This window comes from Dendrobates tinctorius, unplaced genomic scaffold, assembly GCF_039654945.1.
Source record: "Dendrobates tinctorius isolate UK_male_01 unplaced genomic scaffold, ASM3965494v1 ptg000086l, whole genome shotgun sequence".
Lineage (NCBI taxonomy): Eukaryota > Metazoa > Chordata > Amphibia > Anura > Dendrobatidae > Dendrobates > Dendrobates tinctorius.
In genome coordinates, this window is record NW_027361754.1 from 3,931,236 (window position 1) to 3,957,195 (window position 25,960).

The 25,960-nt window shown below is 48.5% G+C and overlaps 1 protein-coding gene across 31 annotated transcripts in view; it reads left to right on the forward strand.

Moving 5' to 3' along the window:
- Nucleotides 1-25,960, forward strand: part of PKNOX2 (PBX/knotted 1 homeobox 2) — a 485,162-nt gene that overhangs the window by 406,397 nt on the left and 52,805 nt on the right. For all 31 annotated transcript variants that reach the window (XM_073584917.1, XM_073584921.1, XM_073584907.1 and 28 more), the window contains one exon: nt 17,303-17,439. In XM_073584917.1, the coding sequence (XP_073441018.1) occupies nt 17,303-17,439 (137 nt within the window). The remainder of the gene's footprint in view (nt 1-17,302; nt 17,440-25,960) is intronic.

A 25,960-nucleotide genomic window follows, 5' to 3' on the forward strand; every position in this document is an offset into this window, starting at 1 on the left:
TTTATCACCCCCTTAGTTAGGCCAACATAACGAAATTAAGAAAATATTTTTTTTTTCAGTTTTCCATTAGGGTTAGGGCTAGGGGTTAGGGTTAGGGCTAGGGTTAGGTTAGGGTTGGGCTAGGGCTAGGGTTAGAATTAGGGTTAGGGCGAACTAGGATTAGGGTTAGAATAAGGATTAGGGTTGGAATTAGGGTTGGGATTAGGGTTAGGGGTGTGTTGGGGTTAGGGTTGGAGCAAGAATTGAGGGGTTTCCACTATTTACCAACTTTGGGGGTCTAAAAATTGGGGTCTTAAAAATCACTTTTGTGGAAAAAGACTTTTATTTTCACGGCTCTGCATTTATAAACTTCTGTGAAGCACTTGGGGGCTAAAAGTGCTCACCACACATCTAGATAAGCTCCTTGGGGGGTCTAATTTCCAAAATGGGGTCACTTGTGGGGGGTTTCCACTGTTTAGGCCCATCAGGGGCTCTGCAAACGCAACATGACGCCCGCAGACCATTCCATCAAAGTCTGCATTTCAAAATGGCACTTCTTCCCTTCCAAGCTCTCCCATGCGCTCAAACAGTGGTTCCCCCCCACATATGGGATATCAGCGTACTCAGGACAAATCGCACAACAACTGTGGGGGTATGATTTCTCCTGTTACCCTTGTAAAAATAAAAATTTGGGGGCGAAAAGATCATTTTTGTGGCAAAAAAATGGATTTTTTATTTTCACGGCTCTACGTTATAAACTTCTGTGAAGCACTTGAAGGTTCAAAGTGCTTACCACACATCTAGATAAGTTCCTTAATGGGTCTAGTTTCCAAAATGGGGTCACTTGTGGGGGGTTTCCACTGTTTAGGCCCATCAAGGGCTCTCCAAACGCAACATGATGCCCGCAAACCATTCCATCAAAGTCTGCTTTCCAAAATGGCACTCCTTCCCTTCCAAGCTCTCCCGTGCGCCCAAACAGTGGTTCCCCCCCACATATGGGGTATCAGCGTACTCAGGACAAATCGCACAACAACTGTGGGGGTATGATTTCTCCTGTTACCCTTGTAAAAATAAAAATTTGGGGGCGAAAAGATCATTTTTGTGGCAAAAAAATGGATTTTTTATTTTCATGGCTCTACGTTATAAACTTCTGTGAAGCACTTGAAGGTTCAAAGTGCTCACCACACATCTAGATAAGTTCCTTAAGGGGTCTAGTTTCCAAAATGGGGTCACTTGTTGGAGGTTTCCACTGTTTAGGAACACCAGGGGCTCTCCGAACGCAACATGGCATCCGATCTCAATTCCAGGCAGCCAATTCTGCGTTGATAAAGTCAAACGGCGCTCCATCCCTTGCGAGCTCTGCCGTGTGCTAAAAAAGTGGTTTACCTCCACATATGGGGTATCTGCGTCTTCAGGAGAAATTGTACAACAAATTTTGTGGTTGATTTTCTCTTTTAATACTTGTGAAAATAAAAAAAAATGGTTCTGAAGTAAATTTTTTGCAAAAAAAGTTAAATGTTAATTTTTTCCTTCCACATTGCTTTAGTTCCTGTGAAGCACGTAAAGGGTTAATAAACTTCTTGAATGTGGTTTTGAGCACCTTGAGGGGTCTAGTTTTTAGATTGGTGCCACTTTTGGGTATTTTCTGTCATGTACACCCCTCAAAATGACTTTAAATATGATGTGGTCCCTAAAAAAAAATGGTTTTGTAAATTTTGTTGTAAAAATGAGAAATCGCTGGTCAACTTTTAACCCTTATAACTTCCTTACAAAAAAAATTTTGCTTCCAAAATTGTGCTGATGCAAAGTAGACATGTGGGAAATGTTATTTATTAAGAAATTTGTTTGACACATCTCTCTGATTTAAGGGCATAAAAATTTAAAGTTTTAAAATTTTCAAAATTTTCACCATATTTCCGTTTTTTTCATAAATAAACACATGACTTATCGAAGAAATTTTACCACTAACATGAAGTACAATATGTCACGAAAAAAGAATCTCAGAATCAGTGGGATCTATTAAAGCTTTCCAGAGTTATAACCTCAGAAAGTGACAGTGGTCAGAATTGTAAAAATTGGCCTGGTCATTAAGATGCAAACTGGCTCTGTCGCTAAGGGGTTAAAGATAGCAGTATCATTATAGTGCTCCTGAATAAAAATATCTGCCTTATGCTGAGCCTCTGAATAAATAATTACCCCTCACTATATTCACTGCACAAAATATGACTCACACACTTAACCCCCTTATGGTACATGCCCTCCACACTGCCCTCTCCTTTCCATCGTGGGTCCCTTCTTCACACTGTGTCCCCCCCCAATAGGGCCCAGTCTCTATTCTGTGCCCCCTCATCACTCTCCACCTCTGTGGCTTGCTGTGCCCTTACACTGTTCCCCAGGGGCGGACACAGACTGAAGTGGGCCCCTGTTCAAGAAATTTTTCTGGCCCCCCCGCCCTTCATAGGGCAACAAAGTTATTTGTTATTTGTTGTTATCTAATATTGAGGCTATGCAGGGCTGGATATAATATCTGTAGGGTGCTGCTGGGCTGTATTTATTATTTGCCAGTTGCAGCCTCCAAATTATACATACAGGCCAGCACAGCCTCCAAATAAAATATGGTATACAGCCCAGCATAGCCTTCAGTTAATAAATATACAGCCCAGCTCTGTGCGATTCCATGTGAGGGCGAATATTTGTTTGGAACTGTCTTAGACGAGCTGCTTGAGAAGGCGGGGGACGACAAGAAAAGATTCCCAAACCTTTCGTCAGCGTCCTACCGTCGTCCATTTGGTAGAAGGAGATTTGGCCAGGGGAGAAGGCGCAACTCTTCGCCTGTTAGAGATCGACCCAGATGGGAACACAGAAGGAGACGAGGTACGGGCTATATGTTCACACGCTCGTCGAGAGATCAAAAGAGACCAAATGAATGACTAGCAGTTCCCGTGGGGCGCCCTCACATGGAATCGCACAGAGCTTTGCTCTGGACTGGATGTCTCCCTGCCAGCACTTTAGCCACAGGGCTCTGCGAGCTGCATTAGAGAGACCTGCTGCTCTGGCGGCCATTCTCACTGCATCCGCTGAGGCATCTGCCAGGAAGGCTGCTCCCTCTTGGATGGTCGGTAGGGCCCCAAGAATTGTCTGTCTTGATGTACCCTGTTTTAGTTGTGACTCCAACTGATCCTTCTTCCCGGCATGGTCACAGATTACGAATAGTGACTGGGCGCGTAAGGTAATATCCACCGGGCTTAGGTTGGAATTTACCCAGATCTCGCGGGACACCTTTAAACTGACCCCCTTAAGATCTTCTCATCTCGAACAAGCGGCTTTAGAAGCGGAAGTCTTAAGCCTATGCCAGAAAAATGTCCTGGTAGAGGTTCCAGAGGCTGAAAGGGGAAGAGGGTTTTACTCTCCCCTGTTTCTAATCCAGAAACCTGATAACACATTTAGAACGATTATAAACCTTCGTTCCCTTAACGAGTTTTTGATTAATCATACATTCAAAATGGAGTCCATTAATACAACAATAAAAATATTGTTTAAAGGTTGTTTTATGGCAGTCATAGATTTGAAAGACGCGTACTATCATGTACCTATCCATACAGACTTCCAGCAGTTCCTGAGGGTGGCAGTTTCAGTAGAGGGCACAGTGCGTCATTTTCAGTATAGAGCCCTTCCCTTTGGTCTCTCAGCAGCACCCAGGGTTTTTACAAAGTTAGTGGCCGGAGTTATGGCTCACTTACGGGAGATTGACGTCTTAATCATTCCATATTTAGACGATTTCTTGATTGTAGGAAAATCGGTGGGTCATTGTAAATCCCAGATAGAAAAAGCTAGATCCAGGTTAGAAACCCTGGGATGGATTTTAAACTACGAGAAATCCCGACTCCAGCCCTTAAAAATACAGAAATTTTTAGGGTTGATACTAAATTCAGACACTCAGCGGTGCCTGCTGCCACTAGATAAATTACAAAAGATACAGGAGCAGGTTCTTCGGGCAATGGATAATCCATCTTTGACCCTCAGACAGGCCATGTCCCTGTTAGGTTCTCTAACTTCATGCATCCCAGCAGTAAGGTGGGCACAGTTCCATACCAGACCCCTTCAAAACGACGTCTTGATTAATAGCAGGGCCCTTGGAGGCTCCTTACAAGGTCGGATGTGTCTAAGCCCCTCAACTGTTACATCACTGAGATGGTGGCTTGATAGCGAGAACCTAGCGTCAGGGGTGCCCTGGATAACACAGATAACCCGTATTATAACCACAGACGCAAGTTCCTTCGGTTGGGGAGCCCATATGGGGGACATAGTGGTACAGGGACAGTGGGATTCTGATTCTGAAATCTCATCCAACCAGAGAGAGCTATTGGCGATAGAGCGGGCAGTCAAGAAACTCATTATCTACCTGCAGGGCCATCATGTGAGGATACACTCGGACAACCAGGTAGCGGTAGCATATGTCAACCACCAAGGTGGAACCCGCTCCAGCGCTCTGATGCAGATAACAGAACGGCTCCTCCAGATAGCAGAGAGAAATTGTCTATCTTTGACCGCGCTCAACATCAGCGGAAAGGACAACGTAAGAGCAGACTTTTTAAGCCGCAAGGCTCTAAGACAAGGAGAATGGGCTTTGAACAAAGATATTTACCACCAGATTGTCCGCAGATGGGGTCAGCCAGAGGTAGACCTCTTTGCCACCAGAAAAAACAGAAAAGAAAGATTGTTCTGCTCTCTGAACCCCAGGGAAAATCCCCTGGCGGTGGATGCCCTACTGATAAGATGGGACTTTTCTCTGGCATACGCCTTCCCACCATTGAATCTTCTTCCTCTGGTAGTCAGGAAGATCAGAGAGGATCGGGCAAGAGTCATACTGATTGCCCCCTTTTGGCCCAGGAGGACCTGGTTCGCGTGGTTGAGGACCATGTCGGTAGGCGATCCCTGGGTACTGCCGAACCTTCCGGATCTCCTCTACCAGGGGCCAGTCAGCCACCCACAAGTAGCGGGACTTCATTTGACGGCGTGGTATTTGAATGGTCACTATTAAAAAATAGAGGGTTCTCCAAGAACTTAATTGACACCCTCCTAAGAAGCAGAAAATTAACCACCACTAATATCTATGCTAGGACCTGGAAACGCTTCCTGTCCACCTTTCACTTTGACATCAGAGATGGAATTCCCACGAAACATATTCTGGAATTTCTCCAGAAAGGTTTCGAATTGTGTCTCTCCACAAGTACGCTAAAAGTACAAGTTTCAGCCTTAGGGGCCCTGTTTGCAGCTGATATTGCAAAAGATTATTGGGTAGCAAGGTTCATCAGAGCAGCGGCCAGATCGAGACCTATACACAAAGACAGATGCGTGCCGTGGGACTTAAACCTAGTCCTTACAGCCATGACAGAAAGTCCGTTTGAACCTTTAGATTCCGCCTCACTAAAGATTATATCTCTTAAGACAGCATTCCTGATAGCAATAACATCCGCGCGTAGGGTGAGCGATATACAGGCACTTTCCAGATTGCCTCCTTACACAGAGTTCTTACAGGATAAAGTAATCCTAAGGCCGGATCCAGCATACCTTCCCAAGGTAGCAACACAATTCCACAGGACACAGGAGATAGTTCTGCCTTCCTTCCTCCCTAATCCAACCAACCCTAAAGAGCAGAAACTCCAGGCGTTAGATATTAGATGATGCTTACTGACATATTTAGCAGCCACGGATCCTTGGAAGAAGGAGAACGCATTATTCCTATCCTTCCAAGGTTCCAGGAAAGGATACAGAGTATCAAAACGCACATTAGCAAGGTGGATTAGGGAGGCTATCTCTCTTGCCTACACAGCAGGTGGCGGTCCGGCTCCACAGAACCTGAGGGCACATTCCACTCGGGCCATGGCATCATCCTGGGCGGAAAGATCTGGAGTATCAATTGATCAAATATGTAAGGCGGCCACCTGGTCATCTCCTTCCACCTTTTTTAACCACTATCGGTTAGACATGTGTGCCTCCTCAGACCTCACCTTCGGGCTAAGGGTGCTGCAGGCTGTAGTCCCTCCCTAAGTTAGTTTACATCTCTGTAATTCTCTCGTGGTGCTGTCATGGGAGTCCGAATAAAGTATTAAGTTACGTACCGGTAACGGTATTTTTCGGAAGCCCATGACAGCACCCTTAGTTCCCTCCCTTGTTCACATATAGGGGTGCACTCCTTAGAAGATTGTTCATAAAATCACCTTATGTGGGAGATGGTATAAAATAATTCTGTTAAATAGGGTAGATAGGTTATATATATCATATGTTGTGTACTAACCATGGTAGCCTCTCAAGCTCTGTAATCCAACTGATGCGTGGGAGAGGTGCCGCCCTTTTTGTATCTGTAGGTTTCCTGTTCCTATAGGGCGGATCCCCTCTCTCGTGGTGCTGTCATGGGCTTCCAAAAAATACCGTTACCGGTACGTAACTTAATACTTTCCGGTCAGCTTCCAGCACATCACTTCCGGTGGAACGTCATGTGCGAGTTTTAAAGTGCTCCTTGGGGCTCTGCTGTGTACTCCTGTGTCTGTGGGAAAAGCCCACTTTGTATGTCTCGCACACACTTGGCTCCACTCCGTACACCCAGTACACATATGGCTCCACTCCATACACACACGGCTCCGCATACCCCATACACACACGACTCCGCTCCGTACACCTTGTACACGCGCACTCCGCACACCTTGTACACGGGCAGCGCCGCTCCGTACAACTTTTACACGCGCAGCTCTGCTCCATACACCTTGTACACGCGTGGTTCCGCTCCGTACACCTTGTACACATGCCGCTCCGCTCCGTACGCCCCGTGTACTCGCGGCTCCACTCTGTACACCTCGTACACATGCGGCTCTTCTCTGTACACCTTGTACACATGCGGCTTCACTCCGTACACCTCGTACACACGCGATTCCGCTCCGTACACACATGCCTCTGCTCTGTACACCTCATACACACGCGGCTCTGCTTCGTACACCTCGTACACACACGGCTCCGCTCCGTACACCTCAAACACACACGGCTCTGCTACATCCACACTGTAAAACCCTCCTGACCCCACACAGAAACTTTACCTCATCCAGCCAGCACCATGGCAATCAGCACAGCAGGGTCCTGCAGAGTGCAGACAGACACAGAGGCAGACATGGCCCCTGATCATGTGACCCCTGACTCCTCCCCTCTCACAGGTCCTGTGTGCACAGAACTCACACAGCCGAGCCACATAGTCACGGAGGCCCCTGATCATGTGACCCCTGACTCCTCCCCTCTCACAGGTCCTCTGCGCACAGAACACACACAGCTCAGCCACATTATTGCAGGCTGCGTTGCGTCTATCTGGGATGGCGAGCATAGCGTCGGTGGATGGGAGGGCCGTGGCCTAGCGGCTCAGTGCAATGCAGGAAAAATAGCGTCCCACGCGGGACGCGGTGTCAAAAACGGGACAGTCCCGCGGGAATCGGGACAGTTGGAACTTGGGAGCCATGAATTAGCCATGCGGTGCTGGAGTGACCCCCTCTCCCCCGGGGCCCCCGTTCAATGAACGGGCTGCAACGGCGGTAGGTCCGCCCCTGCTGTTCCCCCATGCTACCCTCCCCATACTACTCATTCTCTATTCTGTGTCCACTCACACTTTTTTCCCCACATACTGTTTCCGTCTCCTTGCACTGTTCCCCTCAATAGTCTCCTCGCACATTTCCACCCCCCCTCATACGGTCTCCTCTCACATTTACCCTGCTAACCATATTGTCTCCTCATATATATTTACCCCACTCACTCGTTATACTGCCTCCTTATACATCACCCTCACTCCCCATACTGTGTCCACATACATTTTTTATTTCGCTACCCATACTGTCTGCATCCATCCCCTCATTCGCTCCCCATACTGTATGAACCCATCCTTCCTACTCGCTCCCCATACTATCTGCACCCATCCCCCACTAACTCCCCATACCGTCTGCACACATTCCTCCCCATTCACTCCCTATTGTGTCTATACCTATCCCCCTTACTCACCATACTGTCTGCACCCATCCCCTCATACATTCCTTCCCTCGCTCCTCATACTGTATCTGCACCCATCCCACATTCACTATACTGTTTCCATACCCTTCCCCCCATACTGTTTCATTATACATCTCCCCTCTTGCTCCTCATACTGTGTTTTCAGATGCCCTGCCTGCTCCCCCCCAGATATGCCTCTGCCTCATACAGGAGTGAAGAATCGTATAAATATGAATGAGCACTGAGATATTATCAGCAAACTTGTGCACTCATCCACTCACACGTGGGTATTGATATCACCTGCATCTGGCTGCTGTATTGTTGGTCTCTACCCATAATATTACTTTTTATAAATGCACCAATGTGATTGTGATTATGATGTATGATCCAGGAGAGTACTTTCTATAGGCCTCATGATTATAAACGTCACCTGCGTCAGCTCATTCAGACAACGGTATTTTCACGCACTAGAGATGGATTGTATCATCATTACTTATTAAAAAAATCCTTCTTAGGCTAGTTTCACACTTGCTTTTTTTTGCAGCGCGTTTTTCCCGCAAAAAAACGCATTGAAAAAACGCATACAAAAGCATACAACTGCTGCGTTTTTTTCAAGCATTTTTATGAGCATGCATGAAAAAAACGCAGCGTTTTTATGCGTTTGTATGCGTTTTTAGTGCGTTTTTACCGCGTTTGCGTTTTTTTCCAACATTTTTAGGTGGCCCCTCACACTACCCAAACCATGACTTTACTAACCCTAACCCTGACCCTAACCCTAACCCTGACCCTAACCCTAACCCTGACCCTAACCCTTAACCAAACCATACTTAACCCTAATCCTGACCCTAACCCTGACCCTAATCCTTAACAAAACCATACTTAACCCTAACCCTAACCCTAACCCTGACCCTAACCCTTAACAAAACCATACTTAACCCTAACCCTGACCCTAACCCTTAACCAAACCATACTTAACCCTAATCCTGACCCTAACCCTGACCCTAACCCTAACCCTGACCCTAACCCTTAACAAAACCATACTTAACCCTAATCCTGACCCTAACCCTTAACAAAACCATACTTAACCCTAACCCTGACCCTAACCCTAACCCTGACCCTAACCCTTAACCAAACCATACTTAACCCTAATCCTGACCCTAACCCTTAACAAAACCATACTTAACCCTAACCCTGACCCTAACCCTGACCCTAACCCTAACCCTGACCCTAACCCTTAACAAAACCATACTTAACCCTAATCCTGACCCTAACCCTGACCCTAACCCTTAACCAAACCATACTTAACCCTAACCCTGACCCAAACCCCAACCCTGACCCTAACCCTAACCCTAAACCCCCTTAACTAACCCTAACTCTAACCCAAACCCCTAAATTCCTTGTTTAAAAAAAAAAACGCATATGCAAAAAAACGCATACATGAGCATGCCAGTGCGCACATATGCGCATCCATAGGCTATAATGGCCATTTTTAGCGCAAAACGTGCGCATATGTGCGCATGCGCTTTTTTGCAGGGCCAAAAAATGCAACATGCTGCGTCTGGAAAATACAAACGCACACCCCAAAAAAACGCAGCGCATGAAAATCGCATACATGCGCTTACAAGCGCGCAGGTATGCGCACCCATGTTAAATATAGGGGAAAAAACGCATGCGCACATGTGCGTTTTTTTCCAGCGCTAAAAAACGCAAATGTGAAACCAGCCTTAGGCCTCTTTCACACATCAGGTTTTCACCGTCAGGCGCGATCCGGCGCTTTTGACAGAAACCGGATCCGGCGAAATGCAATGCCGGATCCGGTTTCCCCCCCATTGACTTGCATTTGCGCCGGATCGCGCCGTATGGCCATGCGTTTCATCCGGTTTTCGCCGGATCCGGCAATGTGTCGCGATCCGGCTTCTGGAAAAAACGTCTACTGTAACGTTTTTTGTCTCCGGCGAAAAAGCCGGACACGCCGGATCCGGCGCGTCCGGCTTTTTCACACAATGAAAGCCTATGAGCGCCGCAATGCGCCGGATCGGCCGGATCCGGTTTTTTCGGTCTGAGCATGCTCAGTAGCTCTGCCCACAGGAGATATATAAAAGCAAGACAATGGGACCCTCAGCCACACCCAACATGCCACCCAAGCCAAGAACCAGGAGCAGGAGAAGGCAGCAGACATCTGCAGCAGCAGCACCATCAGCACCACCCCAAATGGAGCAGCAAATGGAACATGCTGAGGAGGGGAGTCCAGCAGCAGATGAGAGACGGTAATTATCAAATCCCCCATTCCTCCAAACTAGGGCCATGGAATATCAAGATATTCATTGGCCCTTTGTTTCTCTTTATTCAACAGCCGCCAAAGAGATGCAGCAGCAGCAGCAGCAGAAATGGCATCACTGGCAGCAGCAACAGCAGCAGCAATACCCACAGCCATGGAGTCTGGCCATCAACAGGACAGCACATCTTCTTCTGGGAGCCCTCCCTCGCATCGTCAGCGTTTGACGGTAAGTTTTTATTTCCAAAATCCATCATCTCTGTAATATATGTCTATTCATTGACTTTTATTTCAAAACAGGAATCACAAGATGAAGAGGAGCTCCCAGAAGAAGAAGGAAGGGGTGGACAGACACCTGGAGTGGGCTCACAATTGGTAAGTTTTTTGCATCAAACGCAGAAACACAACATCACACTACACACAACACACATGCCTACATCCAAAGACATAACATTTTTTGTTTTCTTCTCTAGTCTTCCCAATCTGGTGCTCGGCCAAGAGGTCCTCGCAGTGCCTCCCAGGGTCGTCGGCGACAGCAACGCGGCGGTCACCAGCGTGTAAGTATAAATATTTTTGCTTTGTTTTTTTGCACTTTTTATTTCATTTCTTTTGTGGAGGCTAATTATGTTATTTTTGTCTTTTTCTTTAACAGCCTTCACAGCGTGCTCCCGACTCTGACGGTGAGGATGGAGGGATTGATGTGGACCGCCTCATCGATCTCGTCAGAGAAAGGGAGCCGCTCTGGAATATGGCTGACCGCCGCCACGCTGACCTGATCGTTACCCGACGACTCTGGGAGGAAATCTGTTCTCTCCTTGTGGGCCGCTGGGAGGACCTCGAAGCTCGGGCCCAGATTAAAGAGCGTAAGTATATACAGTACCGGTTGCTTGATGTAAACCAGTGTTTCCCGAACTCCAGTCCTCGTGGTCCCCACGGATCATGTGTTCACGATTTCTATTTACTATGGAAATCCTGAAAACATGACCCCTGGGGACCATGAGGACTGGAGTTTGTGAAACACTGATGTTGTATACTAACCACTTTGTCCTTTCTCGTTTCAGGGAACAGAATTGTGAATCGGTGGCGGTCTGTGAGGGATCGTTTCAAGAAGGAGTTCAATAAAGAGATGCGGGCCCCGAGTGGATCTGGAGGATGCAGGAGCAAGTACAAGTACGCACAAGCCCTGTCGTTCCTCCGGGAAACAATGCTCACCAGAAGGTAAATATTACACACCACATGTGAAAAAAATGTTAGATGTAACTTTTTTTTTTCAGCCAGGGCCATACCATGTCAGTATTTTAATTGTTTTTTTTTCTCTTTATTCCACAGCACGGTGAGCAGCACTCGGGAGCCTGCACGATTGGACCCTTCTGAGGCGATCCCTGAGGAGACCGGCACCGAGGGACACTTCGACCGCCCCGGTACATCTGCACCTTCCCAGCCTTCCCACACATTCGACCCATCTGTCCCATCCACCAGCACAGGAGCATCGTGGCCGCCTACATTACATGAAGCTGCTGGTGAGGAGATCGCTTTCCCTTTACCCCACCCTTCTGCCCCTGCCACCTCTAGTACACCTGCGGGTACTGGGCGGCAGCGGCAGAGGGGTCAGGAAAAGAGTTATGCGCAAGAGTTCTTGCATCTGAATGCATCTTTCCAGAACTGTCTCAAAGTCTTGTCAGAGCAAATCTCCGCAGGCTTTCAGCAGATCAACTCCAGCATTCTGGAGGTGAAGACACTTCTGCAAACCATGCATTCAGAAGCAAGATCTTCGCCAAACCACACCTTTTTCAGGTCTGTTGTGGAGCGCATGGCAACACTATCTCCTACCCAGCAGATGCATGTAATGCATTCGTGCCACGGTGCTCTACAGCAGGTTACCTCCCAACCTCCACCTCCCACCACTGTAGTTCCTCCACCTGCACCCCCTCCAGCCACTTTCCATCCTCCCCCTCCTATTACATCTGCACCCCCTCCAGCCACTTTCCATCCTCCCCCTCCTATTACATACCAGCAACCTCACCAGTACCAGCAACCTCCCCAGTACCAGACATCTCCCTACTTCCAGCAACCTGCCCCGTACCAAACTCCTTCCCCATACAACTTTCCATCAACATCATCTGCTCCTACAGTCCCTGCCCAACCCTCCACTCCACCGCCCACCACCTCTTCTGCCTCCCACATGTCCACCCATTCTGTAGCTTTTTCCACACCTTCACCTCTAACTGTTCCTTCCCCACCACGATCCCAGTCCTCTCTCCACACACCCAGTGTCGAAGTGTCCCGCAGCCCCTCCAGCAGTATTTCCACCCCACAGTACACAGATTTGTAATGTGTGTTTTTTGTAATAAAAATGCCCATTGGGTTTAAAACCTTTATTAAAAAAGTTTTTTGCACTTTAAAAACATTTTACAAAAAAAAAAAAAAATTTAAATAAAAGTTAAATTATCGTTTCACAATGGTTGTCTGTCATTTCTTTCTGCGGCGAACTATGTTTTAAAAAAAGGTTAAATACAGGGTATTTCAAAGGTAAAAAGGTATTCAAAACCAGGTATAACTGTGGGTAAATTTTAGCTTTTTGCCACAGTTGTGTTCCTGGTTGTGTTTGAAGCAAAGTATTTCACCTAAAAAGTTGTGTTTATTGTTGGTGATTTCCTACCAATGTACACAACTTTTGTTAAAAGGTGAAATACTTTGCATAAAACACAACCAGGTACACACCTGTGGCCTAAATGTAAAAATAGTAAGACCATGACAAGATAGCCAACTTTGGTTGGCAAAGGTATATACTGTTGGTCCAGAAGGTACACAAGTTTGGTTAGGGCACAAATCTTTCACACTCTGTCATCCCAGTGTACTCTGCCTTGAGGTGACATAAAGTATAGTGGAAAATTGTCCCTGAAACCGTCACAGAACTTCTAGTGGTAATATTTCCAATGACAACATCCATCTTCGCCAGTAACTTGCTCTTCTCTCCAACCTGCACTTTCTTCTCTACAACCTGTCAAAGAAGGGCTGTAGGAACATGCTATATCTAGTTTTCCAGTAGCCAATCCCGTTCGGAAGGCCACAAGGGTCAATTTTAAAAACCGGATCCGGCGTAATCCGTCGAAAAACGGATAGAAAAACGGATAGAAAAACGGATGAACCGGATGAGACGGATCCGGTTTTGTCTGTCAAGAACAAGACGGATCCGGCAGAAAACCGGATCCAGCACTTCAGGTTTTACAAAACATTCGCCGGATCCGGCATTCCGGCACGACGCCGGATCGCGCCTGACGCCGAAAACCTGATGTGTGAAAGTAGCCTTACAAGAAAAATCCTTCTTTTCTCAAGAAGAGAGGAATTATTGATTCTATAGTTTACTGCTTGTTGCCAAGGTTACCGTCCACCTGTGCGATCTTAAAGTGGCTGGTTACTTAAACAAGGCTCTCTGCATAAGAGTATGTTCACACTGGGCATTTCTACTGCGTTTTTTAATGTTAATTATCAGCTGCTTTTTACAGTACCAGCAAAGCCTATGAGATTTCAGAAATCTCATGCACACACATTGTTTTTTTCTGTCATCAGGATTTTGTGCTTTGCTGCTGTTTTGGACATAGAGCATGTCACTTCTTTCAGAGTTTTTGCAGCGTTTTTCACCCATTGGCTTGAATGGGTGTTAAAAAAACGCTGCAAAAACGCAGGTATCATTATTTTTGCAGTGTTTTCTCGGCAGAAAAGTCATGGACATTAGCATGGACAAAGAGAGGCAAAAAACGCACCAAAAAACACACCTAAATTGCATCTGGTTTTGCTGCAGAAAAAAAGCAGCAAAACCGCCCAGTGTGAACATACCCTTAGGGTCTGTAACCGCCACTGGATCCAACCAACCTCAGTCTTCTCGCATGCTGCAGATACCAACTCAGTTCGGACAAGAAGTACGACCATGCCACTGGTCCAAACTGCAAGTCTACAGGAACGTACTGCCACTGGCAAGATGTAAGCCGGGAAGCAGCACTCCTGAAGAAAGAAGAGGAGACAACCCTTTAAAGAAAATCTTAATGAATTGGGTGCATTTTTCATCTGTTTTGCTCTCCAGCAAGAAATGTCCGTACAGTCAGTGACTGGCGTACACTTGTCATGATTTCCACATCTGTGGTTGCAAGTTATGTTGATATTTGTCGGCCATGCTCTGCCATGACCCCTCCTGACTAAGCTCTGCCCACTTTCCAAAAAGTTAGCGGAACCAACCTGGACTAAGTGGCAACAAATTAAAGTTGTGTAAAAATCTTGCGACATTTCAAGCAGCTGTATGCTAGAATTCTGATGAACCATGATACATTTTCTCTAAAAGACATTTTCCCAGAAATTCTACGTATCCCCAATCTCACCGCTGAGACCACCTGCATCTCCTAGAATAGGGAGCTGAGTGCCAATATTTCATGTAGCTCACTAAAAGTGCACTCGGGGACTTTGGTGTCCTGACCCCATCTTGTGAAAGACGCATCAATTCAATATTCTACCGCTGTATCCACCATCTTTATACAACATCATGGAGTTTTTGCAGCATTTTGAGTTATAATATTTTCTTGTAACTTACGTGCCCTAATTTTAGGATGTTTCCTTGTAGCGCGCCCTAATTTATGCACAATTTGTAACAACCGCATTGCATCTCTCGTAAGCCGATGTATGCTGGTTAATTCCATTCGTGTGGTTTGACTTTCCCTAGCTGGATGGATTACACAAGAGGTCATTCTTAAATCTTGCCCTTTTTTCCTTATATTTCTGATCCAGCTGATATGAAATACAGATTTATTTCAGGAAGGAGAAATCTATTTAGAGATAAACTGTTTTGCTTGCAGCCGTAACAATGGAGCGAGGCACTCGCTGAATTGGGCCCCCAGCAGCTCTATAAATCTGAAGCATCGCCGTCCTTCCCGGAGCAAGATGCAATAACAACGTCTCAGCTGGTGGTTGTTTTGAAGCTGGGAGCTGACTGCTTCCAGATTTACATTTTCATTGCGTTGGGTCGCTGCTCCTTTTATCTCCGCTGCCTCTGTCCTTTTCAATTAGAGTTCCGATAAGTGAGGAAAGGACGCCTTTCACGCTGGTCCGAGGTGCGCTGCATATCACACTATGAAGATTGCGCTCAGATTGGAATAATCGCCCACATATGGCCAAAAATATAGAACAGAGCCAACGTGGAAATAAATCTGCAAGCATCGGGTGGCCTGTTTACCAGTCCGACGTAAATACTTTATCTCGAGGGAATTTCCGGGACTTCTCACGGTGACCTTATCTCTGGTGTATTCTACAAATGAGCATTTCTCTGCTATTACCTGTCCTTTGGGTATATGCGATCACTCTATCTTCTCCCATACTCAGAGAGTTCTAGGTGACCTAAAATCCTTCCATTTTATATTATGGGCAAGTATGCACCATCCTGTCTGCATACCCAAGTGGCTAAAAAAATTCTTTGCATTCAGTCGATTGCTTTATGGAGAGAGTACATCTATTTAAAGGCAGGAGACATCTGCTATTGCCTACCAGGCCGCCACATTCAGGGATGAATCAAGGTTTTTGCAGCAAAACAATAGGGCAAGATGTGCCCCATGGTTTTCGATGAAAAGTGAAAAATGCTTCCGTAATACTGCTGAAGTAATAGTACCAATGTGTTATACTGCTATATAGCGACTGCATACAGCGAGCAAATAACAGCACCTTAGCCTCCTGGTGCTACAAAGTTTCCAATCAATATGATTTTTTATTTATTGTAAGATTTTAAAGGACATTTCACTAGATTTTTTAATTTAAACTGAGTACTTCCTCCAATTGCCACTGCTCCACAGATTTTTGATACAGTTTTTCTTTTTCTTCTGTCCCCCTCCGTTCCAAAGTTATGGCCCCCGGTAATAATGGTGCAAAGTTTCCCTTCAACCCACTGGGCGTGTATAACAGAACTTCTCTGTGGGTGTGGCCGTGTTTTGATTGGCCAGCATCAGGAGAAAAAGCAAACACCCACACAGAAGTTCTGTGGAACATGCCCAGTTTGTTGAAGGGAAAATTTGAAACCTTGTTGTCCGGGGTCATAACTTTGGAACCGAGGCGCACAGAAGAAAAAGAAAATCCGCTCCAGGATCAGCGGAGCTGCGGCAATCGGATGAGGCACTGAGAGTAAATTAAATCATCTAGTAAAAGGTCCTCTTTTAAGAGGTGAATAAACCGCTTCTAGTGAATTGTAATGTAAAGATAATTGCATTTTATAAAAAAAAATCTTCACGAGAGAAGAGTAGTCAGAACTGTAGTCGATGAAATGTAGGATTTCGGTAGATGCATGTGTTCAGGAGTTATTCCCATTTTTGCTTACATTTTGGCATAGTAAAAATGGAAACAGATACGTGTGCTGCATAGTGATGGCTTACCGTCTATTGATGGCTCTCATACCTTGTGAGGTGCACTTGTATAGTGCTGGACAGCCCGCCTGATCTAATAGTATGGGCATCATCAATAGGCTGTAAGCCAGACACTGTGCACCACACCTACCTGTGTGACTGGTGTCCTATGCAAGCTCCATCGGGATGCATGTTTAATACTACATTGCCGCCCCTCCCCCCCTCCGTGAGTCGGTAGATTTGTGAGTGGCTGTCTGCATCAGTATTTTGCCCATGTGCTGCCCCCCCGCCTTTATCATGGGGGTCTGCTGCATCCTGCTAATGCATTGGTAATCTGACCTGGTGTTGATTAGACTGGATCTTTTATTCTGTGATGTTTTTTTTAATTTTTGTTCTAGGTTAGCCGCAAACATCACTAAGCAAAAAATAGGTGAAAAGTGGACAGCCCCTCTTACTGTCAACAAGCAGAAATGTCGAAAATGGTGGGGAGTGTAAATGCAAATTATAATGGAAAGTTGGAGAAGTTTTCATGGTGCATTCTCCTTATTAGTGGTTATCGCTGGTCGTTTTCTGCAATGATTACCTAGCGGTGTGCCGCAGAATCTACCGTCACCCTCTCATTACTAACATCTCGGCTTTTGTGTCTGTGCAGATGACGGCCACGGCTCAACAGACTGCCAAGGCCCAGCCAGTCCACCTCCCAGCATCCTCTGCGGTAGCAAACCCTGTCCCTGGTGCACCGATTGACCCTCAGGCTCAGCTGGAATCTGACAAGCGTGCTGTCTACAGGTACTTGAAAGAGCTTCTTGCAGACTCTGTAAAATGCTAATGTGCAGCTCCATAGTGATGTGCCAAGGTACAGTGTGAATTCAGCCTCAGGCTAACTTGTCAGCATGATTCTTGTGTTAGGAGAACTTGTCATCGCCTCTTTCTCTTTTCATTTTCTCAACAACATGACTGTAAAATGGGATTAAAGACAAAGCTCAGATCAGTGAATGTGGTGGGTGCTGATGGCAGCGCTGCTGACAAGAGACACGGCTGCGAAGTCCTGCACTCGTGTTCCTCTGGACCGAGACGTCTCCCTGGGTTGTTGGCGTATTTTATTATTTAATTCATTTTTTTCATCTATTTAGTAATTTATATCTTTGCTACAGCAAACTGTGATGCTTTTGGACCATAGTGATTCCATTCACTGAAGTTTGCACAATGGTTTACTAGAAGTGAATTAGTGTCATCTGCAATAAAACCAAAACCTGATTTACACATTTTACTTTTCTGCCTACTATATTTGTTGTAATACAGAGGCTACAAAGAAACGTTTGTTACTATTTCATCTCTGGAGGTGGAGGACCCTTAGGGAGGACGGAGTACGGAGGAGTCTGGAAGTTGGAGGGAGGACGGAGGAGTCTGGAGGTGGAGGGAGACTTGTGGGGAGGAGGACTCCCAGACAGTGACCGGGCCGGTACCCAGGGGACCGCCATCAGGGTTCCTGAGCGAACAATACTGGGAGAACAGTAAAGGGGAGACATGACCGGAGTGGTCAGGGAAACCGGGGGCGGGGCGAGGGTAAAAGGAGCAGGGGGCGCGCTCAGTTGGCAGTTGGGAGAGAGTGGGACAGGAGGCAGGAAGCCGGGTGACTGGAGGGGACACCGACAGGAGTCTGTGAGGAGGAGACTGCGCACTCACCGACAAGTGAGACGTGAGAGACTTTTACCAGAGGCCGCTTCCCGCCCAATTTCTCAGAGAGCCACGCCCGCCTTTCCCCGCCTTTGTGGGAGAGATCCTTTACCTCAGGTCGCAGCTGTGACTACAGATAAAACAGCCACAGAGGTCTGGACACTGCCCCCGGCATTCTCCCACCGCGGCGACCCCGTCATCACCGGCCTCAGGGGACGCCACTTCGCCATAGGCGACGTTAGAGGCGCATGTCCCGGTTACGGAGGGACCCTTAGCGGAGGGCAGCCACCGGCCATTTGGGGGAACTGCGTCATTACCGCGCCCCACCAGCATCGCTTCTTCAGGGCCTGTTGCACCCCACCGGCACCGTTTCTTCAGGGCCTGTTGCGCCCCACCGGCACCATTTCTTCAGGGCCTGTTGCGCCCCACCGGCATCGTTTCTTCAGGGCCTGTTGCGCCCCACCGGCATCGTTTCTTCAGGGCCTGTTGCGCCCCACCGGCATCGTTTCTTCAGGGCCTGTTGCACCCCACCGGCACCGTTTCTTCAGGGCCTGTCGAGCCTAAATCTTCCCGGAATATCGTGGCGTCAAGGCCGCCACATCAACGCACTCTAAGCGGCCGCATCTGCGATCCCGAGTGACGCGTGGAGGGATAAGTGGACTATAGCAATAGGTACCATAGTTTGGCCATATTCCGGCCTTCGACACCTGGACTAGCCGGGTTACTCCCAGTTACTGAGAAAAGTATTGTTTATTTTATTGAGTCCCTGCGAGGACAGATTTGTGTTACCCCTTTTTGCCTGTTCAGCATAGCCCTAGTGACTCCAATTTATAAAAGTTTAATTTACAAGTCATACCCTGTCTCGTGTCTCGTCACTGCATCCTGAGGACCTGCTCGACCCTACACTTGGCGTAGTCGGCAGGATGCAGTCTCCGAGCGCGGACAGTGGTGCCCCCGACCCAGGCGGAGCGGTCGGCTCTACAAATAATGAGGGTCCCCGCTCCAGCATTTCATTGGGGGCCATGCTGAACAACCTGCCTAGATTTTCCGGCTCCAATACTATGTTATGGAGCTGGACAGAGCAGATGCGGGGGCTCTTTTGGATGCACCCAATGACCCCTGATCTGGAAGCCGAGGTGGCCCTCATGGCACTGGACGGGGAGGTGCGGAGGTCAGTGATGTTGAAACCTCCGGGGCACTGCAACACTTTTGAAAAAATGTTACAGATAGTAGGGCAGACCCATGGGGACCCTACTAATGTGGGAGAGTTAAGAACCCGTTTGTTTAGTCGGATGCAAGTAGAGGGGGAGACGATCACAGAGTATATGAATGTCCTCCAAGAATTGCATACGGCTATTGAAAGAAAGGACGAGGTAGGGGTAGGACCTGTCGACATTACCCTACGTGACCTATTGGTGACTGGTTTGCGAGATCCATTAGTCAAACAGGCACTGCGGGCGCAGATCAGAATGAATCCCCGAATAGACTTTTCAGAGGTGGGAAGTCAGGCACGTGCTCGAGAGCAGGAGCAGGGGATGGCGGTCCCCGTGGGAAAAATCCGAGGTGTGGAGGCCTCCGCGAATGCAGTCGAGCCTCAGTGGGTGGAGGAGATGAAGCAAGAGCTGAAAAATATTAAGGGCGAGTTGGCTGAAGTAAAGAGAAGAACCGAGACCGGGACTAGACGACCTAGCTTTAACCCTGACTCCTAGGGATCCCGCTCCCCGCGGGGTGGTCAGCCTACACAGGCTCGGTGTTTTGAGTGTGGAGAACCAGGGCACTTCGCCCAAGAGTGTCCGCGGCGTGGGAGATACCCACCCCGGCGGCCATTAAACTAAAGGGCTCCGGGCTGGGGGGACGCCGCTCGGAGCCGAAAACCACAACTAGGGGTGGTGGAAGTCCCGAAGATTTGGTAGCAAAGTGTCCGGTGGTTTGGGCAGAAGTGGAGGGCCGGGCCGTCCGGTGTCTGGTAGATACGGGGTCACTAGTGACCACCATGCCTGTCACGTACTTTCAACAAAACTTCCCGGAGGCAGCAAGACCCCAGTGGGGGCCCATGATTAGACTAATAGCCGCCAATCAATTGCCGGTCCCGGTTGCCGGGGTGGTGTGGGTGCAGGTGACGTTGTGCGGTAAATCCCTTGGTCGCAGAGGGGTGGTGCTAACTCAAGGAGAAGCTGATCAACGGCACCCCATCACCCTAGGCATGAATATTTTACGAGAGTTCGGCAACTTACTATTAAATGATCCCACACAGAAGATTCTGAAGCAGTGGGGTTCTCGCACAGCCCAGGGACAGGTATTCCAGCAGCTGATACGGGGTGCGCGGATGCATCAGGACTGTCAGGAGGGTGAGGCTCTAGGCAAGGTTATCGCGTCAGCAGCTCCCCTGCTTGTGCTACCTCCTGGACAGACAGTGGTGGCCCTGCCAATTCGAGCCCCGATACCTTTGGAGGGCGTGGAGGTGCAGGTGGAGCCGTGTCCCTCAGAGCGCTTACCTCCTGGCATACTGGTGGCCCGTTCCCTGGCAACGGTGCAAAAAGGAACCATCCTGGTACACTGCGTTAACCTTGAAGACCGAGACACTGTTCTGAAAGTACGGACTGTACTGGCCAAACTAGTAAAGCCTTTAGAAGAAGTGCTGCCAGCTCCTGCGGTTCAATTACGAGTACACCCCGAGGATCTTTGGGAAGTAACAATACGAACCTTACAGGCACAAGAGAAGGGCTGAAATATTTTGGAGCAGATGCGGGCCGAGCTTTCTGGATTAACTGAAGCCCAACTCTCGCAGATAAAAACATTGCTTGGACAGTACCATGAAGTATTTGCTAGCCATGAGGACGATTTTGGGTGTACCACCAGCATCACTCATGAAATCCCCACAGCAGGAGTGGCCCCTATCCGGGAACGATATCGACAGATTCCGCCACAACTCTATCAGGAGGTGAAAACTTTGCTGGCCAAATGCTGCGAAAAGGGGTAATACGGGAAAGTCAAAGCCCCTGGGCGGCCCGAATCGTGTTGGTCCGGAAGAAAGATAGTACACTACGATTCTGTGTGGATTATCGTAAACTGAATGCTTGCACTATTAAAGACTCATACCCACTACCCCGCATAGAAGAATCCCTGTCCGCCTTGGGGAAGGCAACATATTTCTCGACCCTGGACTTGGCCAGTGGGTACTGGCAGGTGCCCATGTCAGAAGAAGATAGCGCCAAGACGGCGTTCATATTGCCCATGGGACTGTTTGAGTTTAATCGGCTGCCGTTTGGGCTGGCCAGCGCTCCCGGGACCTTTCAGCGATTGATGGAGCAGTGTCTGGGAGATCTCAATTTCGAGGCCACGTTGATCTATCTGGACGACATCATCGTCTATGCCGCCACCTTCGAGGACCACCTGAAGCGGTTGGGATAGGTACTCAGCCAGTTGCAAAAGTACGGGTTGAAGGTGAAGCCTCAGAAGTGCCACCTATTTCGCTCTCAGATTGAGTATCTGGGTCATGTCGTTTCGGCAGAAGGTGTGAGGCCATCTCGGGAGAAGGTTGCTGCTATCCAGGAATGGCCTACCCCCGAGACGGTGAAAGATTTGCGGGCATTTCTGGGGTTAGCCGGATATTACCATCGTTTCGTGAAGAATTTTGCATGTCGAGCTCGAGCCCTGCACGACCTGCTAAAGGGGGCTCCCGCTGGGGCCAATGGGCGAAAAATCCAGTGGCAACAACCTCAGGAAGAGGCCTTCTGAGACCTCAAGGCTGCGCTCTCGGATGCCCCAGTGTTGGCTTAGGCGGATTTCTCACAACCGTTCATCTTGCACACTGACTGGATTCTTCACGGGTTGGGGGCTGTATTGTCACAGGTTCAGGATGGCTGGGAGAGGGTGATCGCATATGGAAGCCGCTCACTCCATGACTCCGAGCGTAACCCTGACAATTATAGCTCCTTTAAACTTGAGCTCCTCGCAGTGGTGTGGGCCATGACGGAGAGATTCGCAGAGTACCTAGCGGGCTCCGAGGTGGTGGTGCGAACTGACAACAACCCGCTGGCTCATTTGGAAAACGCCAAATTGGGGGCTCTGGAACAGCGATGGGTGGCCCGGATGGCGAAGTACAATTATAAGATTATCTACAAAAGAGGGGCCGAGAATGTCCATGCAGATGCCCTCTCCAGGATTCGACATACAACTCCAGGACAGAATCGAGGCGAAGAATTAGAAGGAGAGGAAATACTGTTCGCTCTCACTGCTGCCGTACTCACAACTGACAATAAAAAAATATCTTCCTCTGAGACCCCAAAGGGCATACTGGAACAATCCCGGGATAAGTGGATACAACAGCAACAAGAAGACGAAGACGTTGGCCTCCTCAGAGTGTGGGTCGCCGCTGGGCAATTACCCACTGACCCTCGACGACAAAATTTGACTCAAGACCTGTTGCTTATGCTGCGACAATGGGAGAGGTTGGTTATCCGAAAGGGACTATTGTATCGTAAAATAACATCACAAACACCCTCAATGACAGTTTGGCAGGTGGTTACGCCAGGAGCCCAACTTCACGTATTAGCTCGGGAGGCTCACGAAAAAGGGGCCCACTTCAGAAAAAAAAAAACTCTGCAATGGTTGCAACAGAAAGCTTACCACCCGCACTTGCCGGCTGTTGTGGACGAAATTTGCCGGACCTGCCGCTTATGCGAGTTAGCCAAACCACCCGCTCAGCGAGCCGCAACACAGACTATTGTGACTTCAGCGCCCCTTGAGCTCTTGACGGTGGATTATCTGACCATTGGGCCCGCATTTCAGGGATGCGAACACTTTCGTCATCAGGGTCGGACTGGGGTGTCTAGGGCCCACCAAGGGAATTAATTTTAGGGGCCCACCTACAGTAATGTACAACTCAACATTTAGGCTTTGAGACCGCGGAATTACACCATGGGTTCTTTTGCCGTATATCCCACGCCAAATCTGCATCATTTCAGCATCCTAATTCTACTAAAAGCTGCACCGTTGTTCATATGCTGCAGATCTTTCCGCACTACGATTCATTTAATCCTTTAGGGCCGCAGGCCTGTTTTCACCTTAATGCCCAGGCCATTTTTTGCAAATCTGACCTGTGTTACTTTGAAGTTAAAAAGTGACCCCATTTTGGAATCTACACCCCCAAGGATTGACGTAGGGGGTATAGTGATCACTTTGTCCCAACAAGAGTTCCATGGTAGATGCTACACAGCCCAGCCAATCGAAGCGTTCGTATCTGCAGGGGGGGCTAAAATTCGCCCGGACCAGCCAGGCAGCGTTGCTGCCTGCCGGTCTTAGCGGCGAAAGCCTCCCGGTACCCATGCGATTAGCTGCCCCAATAGGCAGCACAGGTCCCCAATAGGCAGCATTGGTCCAGATAGGCAGCACAGGTCCCCAATAGGCAGCACAGGTCCCCAAAAGGTAGCACAGGTCCCCAATAGGTAGCACACGTCCCCAATAGGCAGCACAGGTCCCCAATAGGCAGCATTGGTCCCTATAGGCAGCACAGGTTCCCAATAGGCAGCACAGGTCCCCAAAAGGCAGCACAGGTCCCCAATAGGTAGCACACATCCCCAATAGGCAGCATAGGTCCCCAATAGGCAGCATTGGTCCCCAATAGGCAGCACAGGTCCCCAATAGGCAGCATTGGTCCCCAATAGGCAGCATTGGTCCCAAATAGGGAGCAAAGGTCCCCAATAGGCAGCACAGGTCCCCAATAGGCAGCATTGTTCCCCAATAGGCAGCATTGTTCCCCAATAGGCAGCATTGTTCCCAATAGGCAGCATTGGTCCCCAATAGGCAGCATTGGTCCCAAATAAGGAGCACAGGTCCCCAATAGGCAGCACAGGTCCCCAATAGGTAGCATTGTACCCAATAGGCAGCACAGGTCCCCAATAGGCAGCACAGGTCCCAATAGGCAGCACAGGTCCCCAATAGGCAGCATTGTTCCCTATAGGCAGCATTGGTCCCCAATAGGCAGCACAGGTCCCCAATAGACAGCACAGGTCCCTATAGGCAGCACAGGTCCCCAATAGGCAGCACAGGTCCCCAATAGGCAGCACAGGTCCCCAATAGGCAGGCATAGGTCCCTAATAGGCAGCATTGTTCCCTAATAGGCAGCACAGGTCCCCAATAGGCAGGCACAGGTCCCTAGTAGGCAGCACAGGTCTCCAATAGGCAGGCACAGGTCCCTAGTAGGCAGTACAGGTCCCTAATAGGCAGCACAGGTCCCCAGTAGGCAGGCACAGGTCCCTAATAGGCAGCACAGGTCCCCAATACGCAGCACATACAGACAGTAACTCACTGACCCGGCGTTGGCCTGTGTACCAGATACACAGGCGACAGGCTGCGACGCGTCTGACTCTGAAGAAGAAGAAGACTGTCACTGTAATTCCGCGGCTGCGGTTGAGGCCTCCTGGATGGCCAGGCCCTGCACCGCCCGTCCTGCTCCTCCGGCCTCCGGGTGTGCGCAAATCACCGGTCCGTCACGCTGCCTGGGCTCAGCTCACATTGACTTGACAAGTCTGGGCAGTGGCGGTGACTCCTCCAGCGAGCTCCAGTTACCCGCCAATGCTGCACTGTGCGCAGGAATCAGTGCGCGGGGCGGGGGCCTCCGGGGTGTGCTGTGCTCTGTCCAGTAGTCAGAGACAGAGCAGAGAACGACCCGACGTATCAATGCGCGGTATCCGGCGCGGCGGGCGGGACTAGGAAGCAGAGCAAGAGTCCTCCTCTGCTCCTGCTCCTTGCCTGCTGCACTGCAGGAACATCAAAGTACCGGATCGCGGCTGTGAATCTCCCCGGTTCGGGGAACTGGCTGCTTTTTTAACAACCGGTTCCACCGAACCGGGGAGAACCTTCTGAATCCCACCCCTGGGCAGGGCCGGCTCCAGGTTTTTGAGGGCCCCGGGCGAAAAAGTCTCAGTTGGCCCCCCTTAACACATACCACGACTCATGCCGTGTGACATCCGTGGTGACGGCCAAAACGGACTTCTCTCTGTGTGGATCACACGGACACGCATGTGATCCACACGGACACTCGCTCTGTGGCAAAACACGTTCATGTGATGGAGGCTATTGATTAATAGTGTGCGCATGAAAGAAAGAAGAGAGGGGAAATAAAGAACAGAGAAAGAAAGAGAAAGAATGGAAGGAAGAACAGAGAAAGATACAGAGAGAGAAAGAAAGAAAGAAAGAACATAGAAAGAACGAACAGAGAAAGAAAGAAAGAAAAGAACAGAGAGAAAGAAAGGAAGAACAGAGAGAAAAAAAGAACAGAGAGAAAGAGAAAGAAAGAGGGTAAAGAAAGAAAGAACAGATAGAGAAAGAAAGAGGGTAAAGAAAGAACAGAGAGAAAGAAGAAAGAAAGAAAGAAAGAAAAAGAACAAAGAGAAAGAAAGAGTGGACAGAAAAAAAGAACAGAGAGAGAAAGAAAGAAAGAGGGGAATAAAGAAAAGAGAGGGAGAGAAAAAAGGGGAAAGAAAGAACGGAGAGAGAAAAAGAGTTGACAGAAAAAAAAGAACAGGGAGAGAGAGAAAAAGAAGGAGGGGAAAGAAAGAACAGAGAGGTAGAGAGAAAAAGAAAGAGGGGAAAGAACAGAGAGGAAGAGGGGAAAGAAAGAACAGAGAGA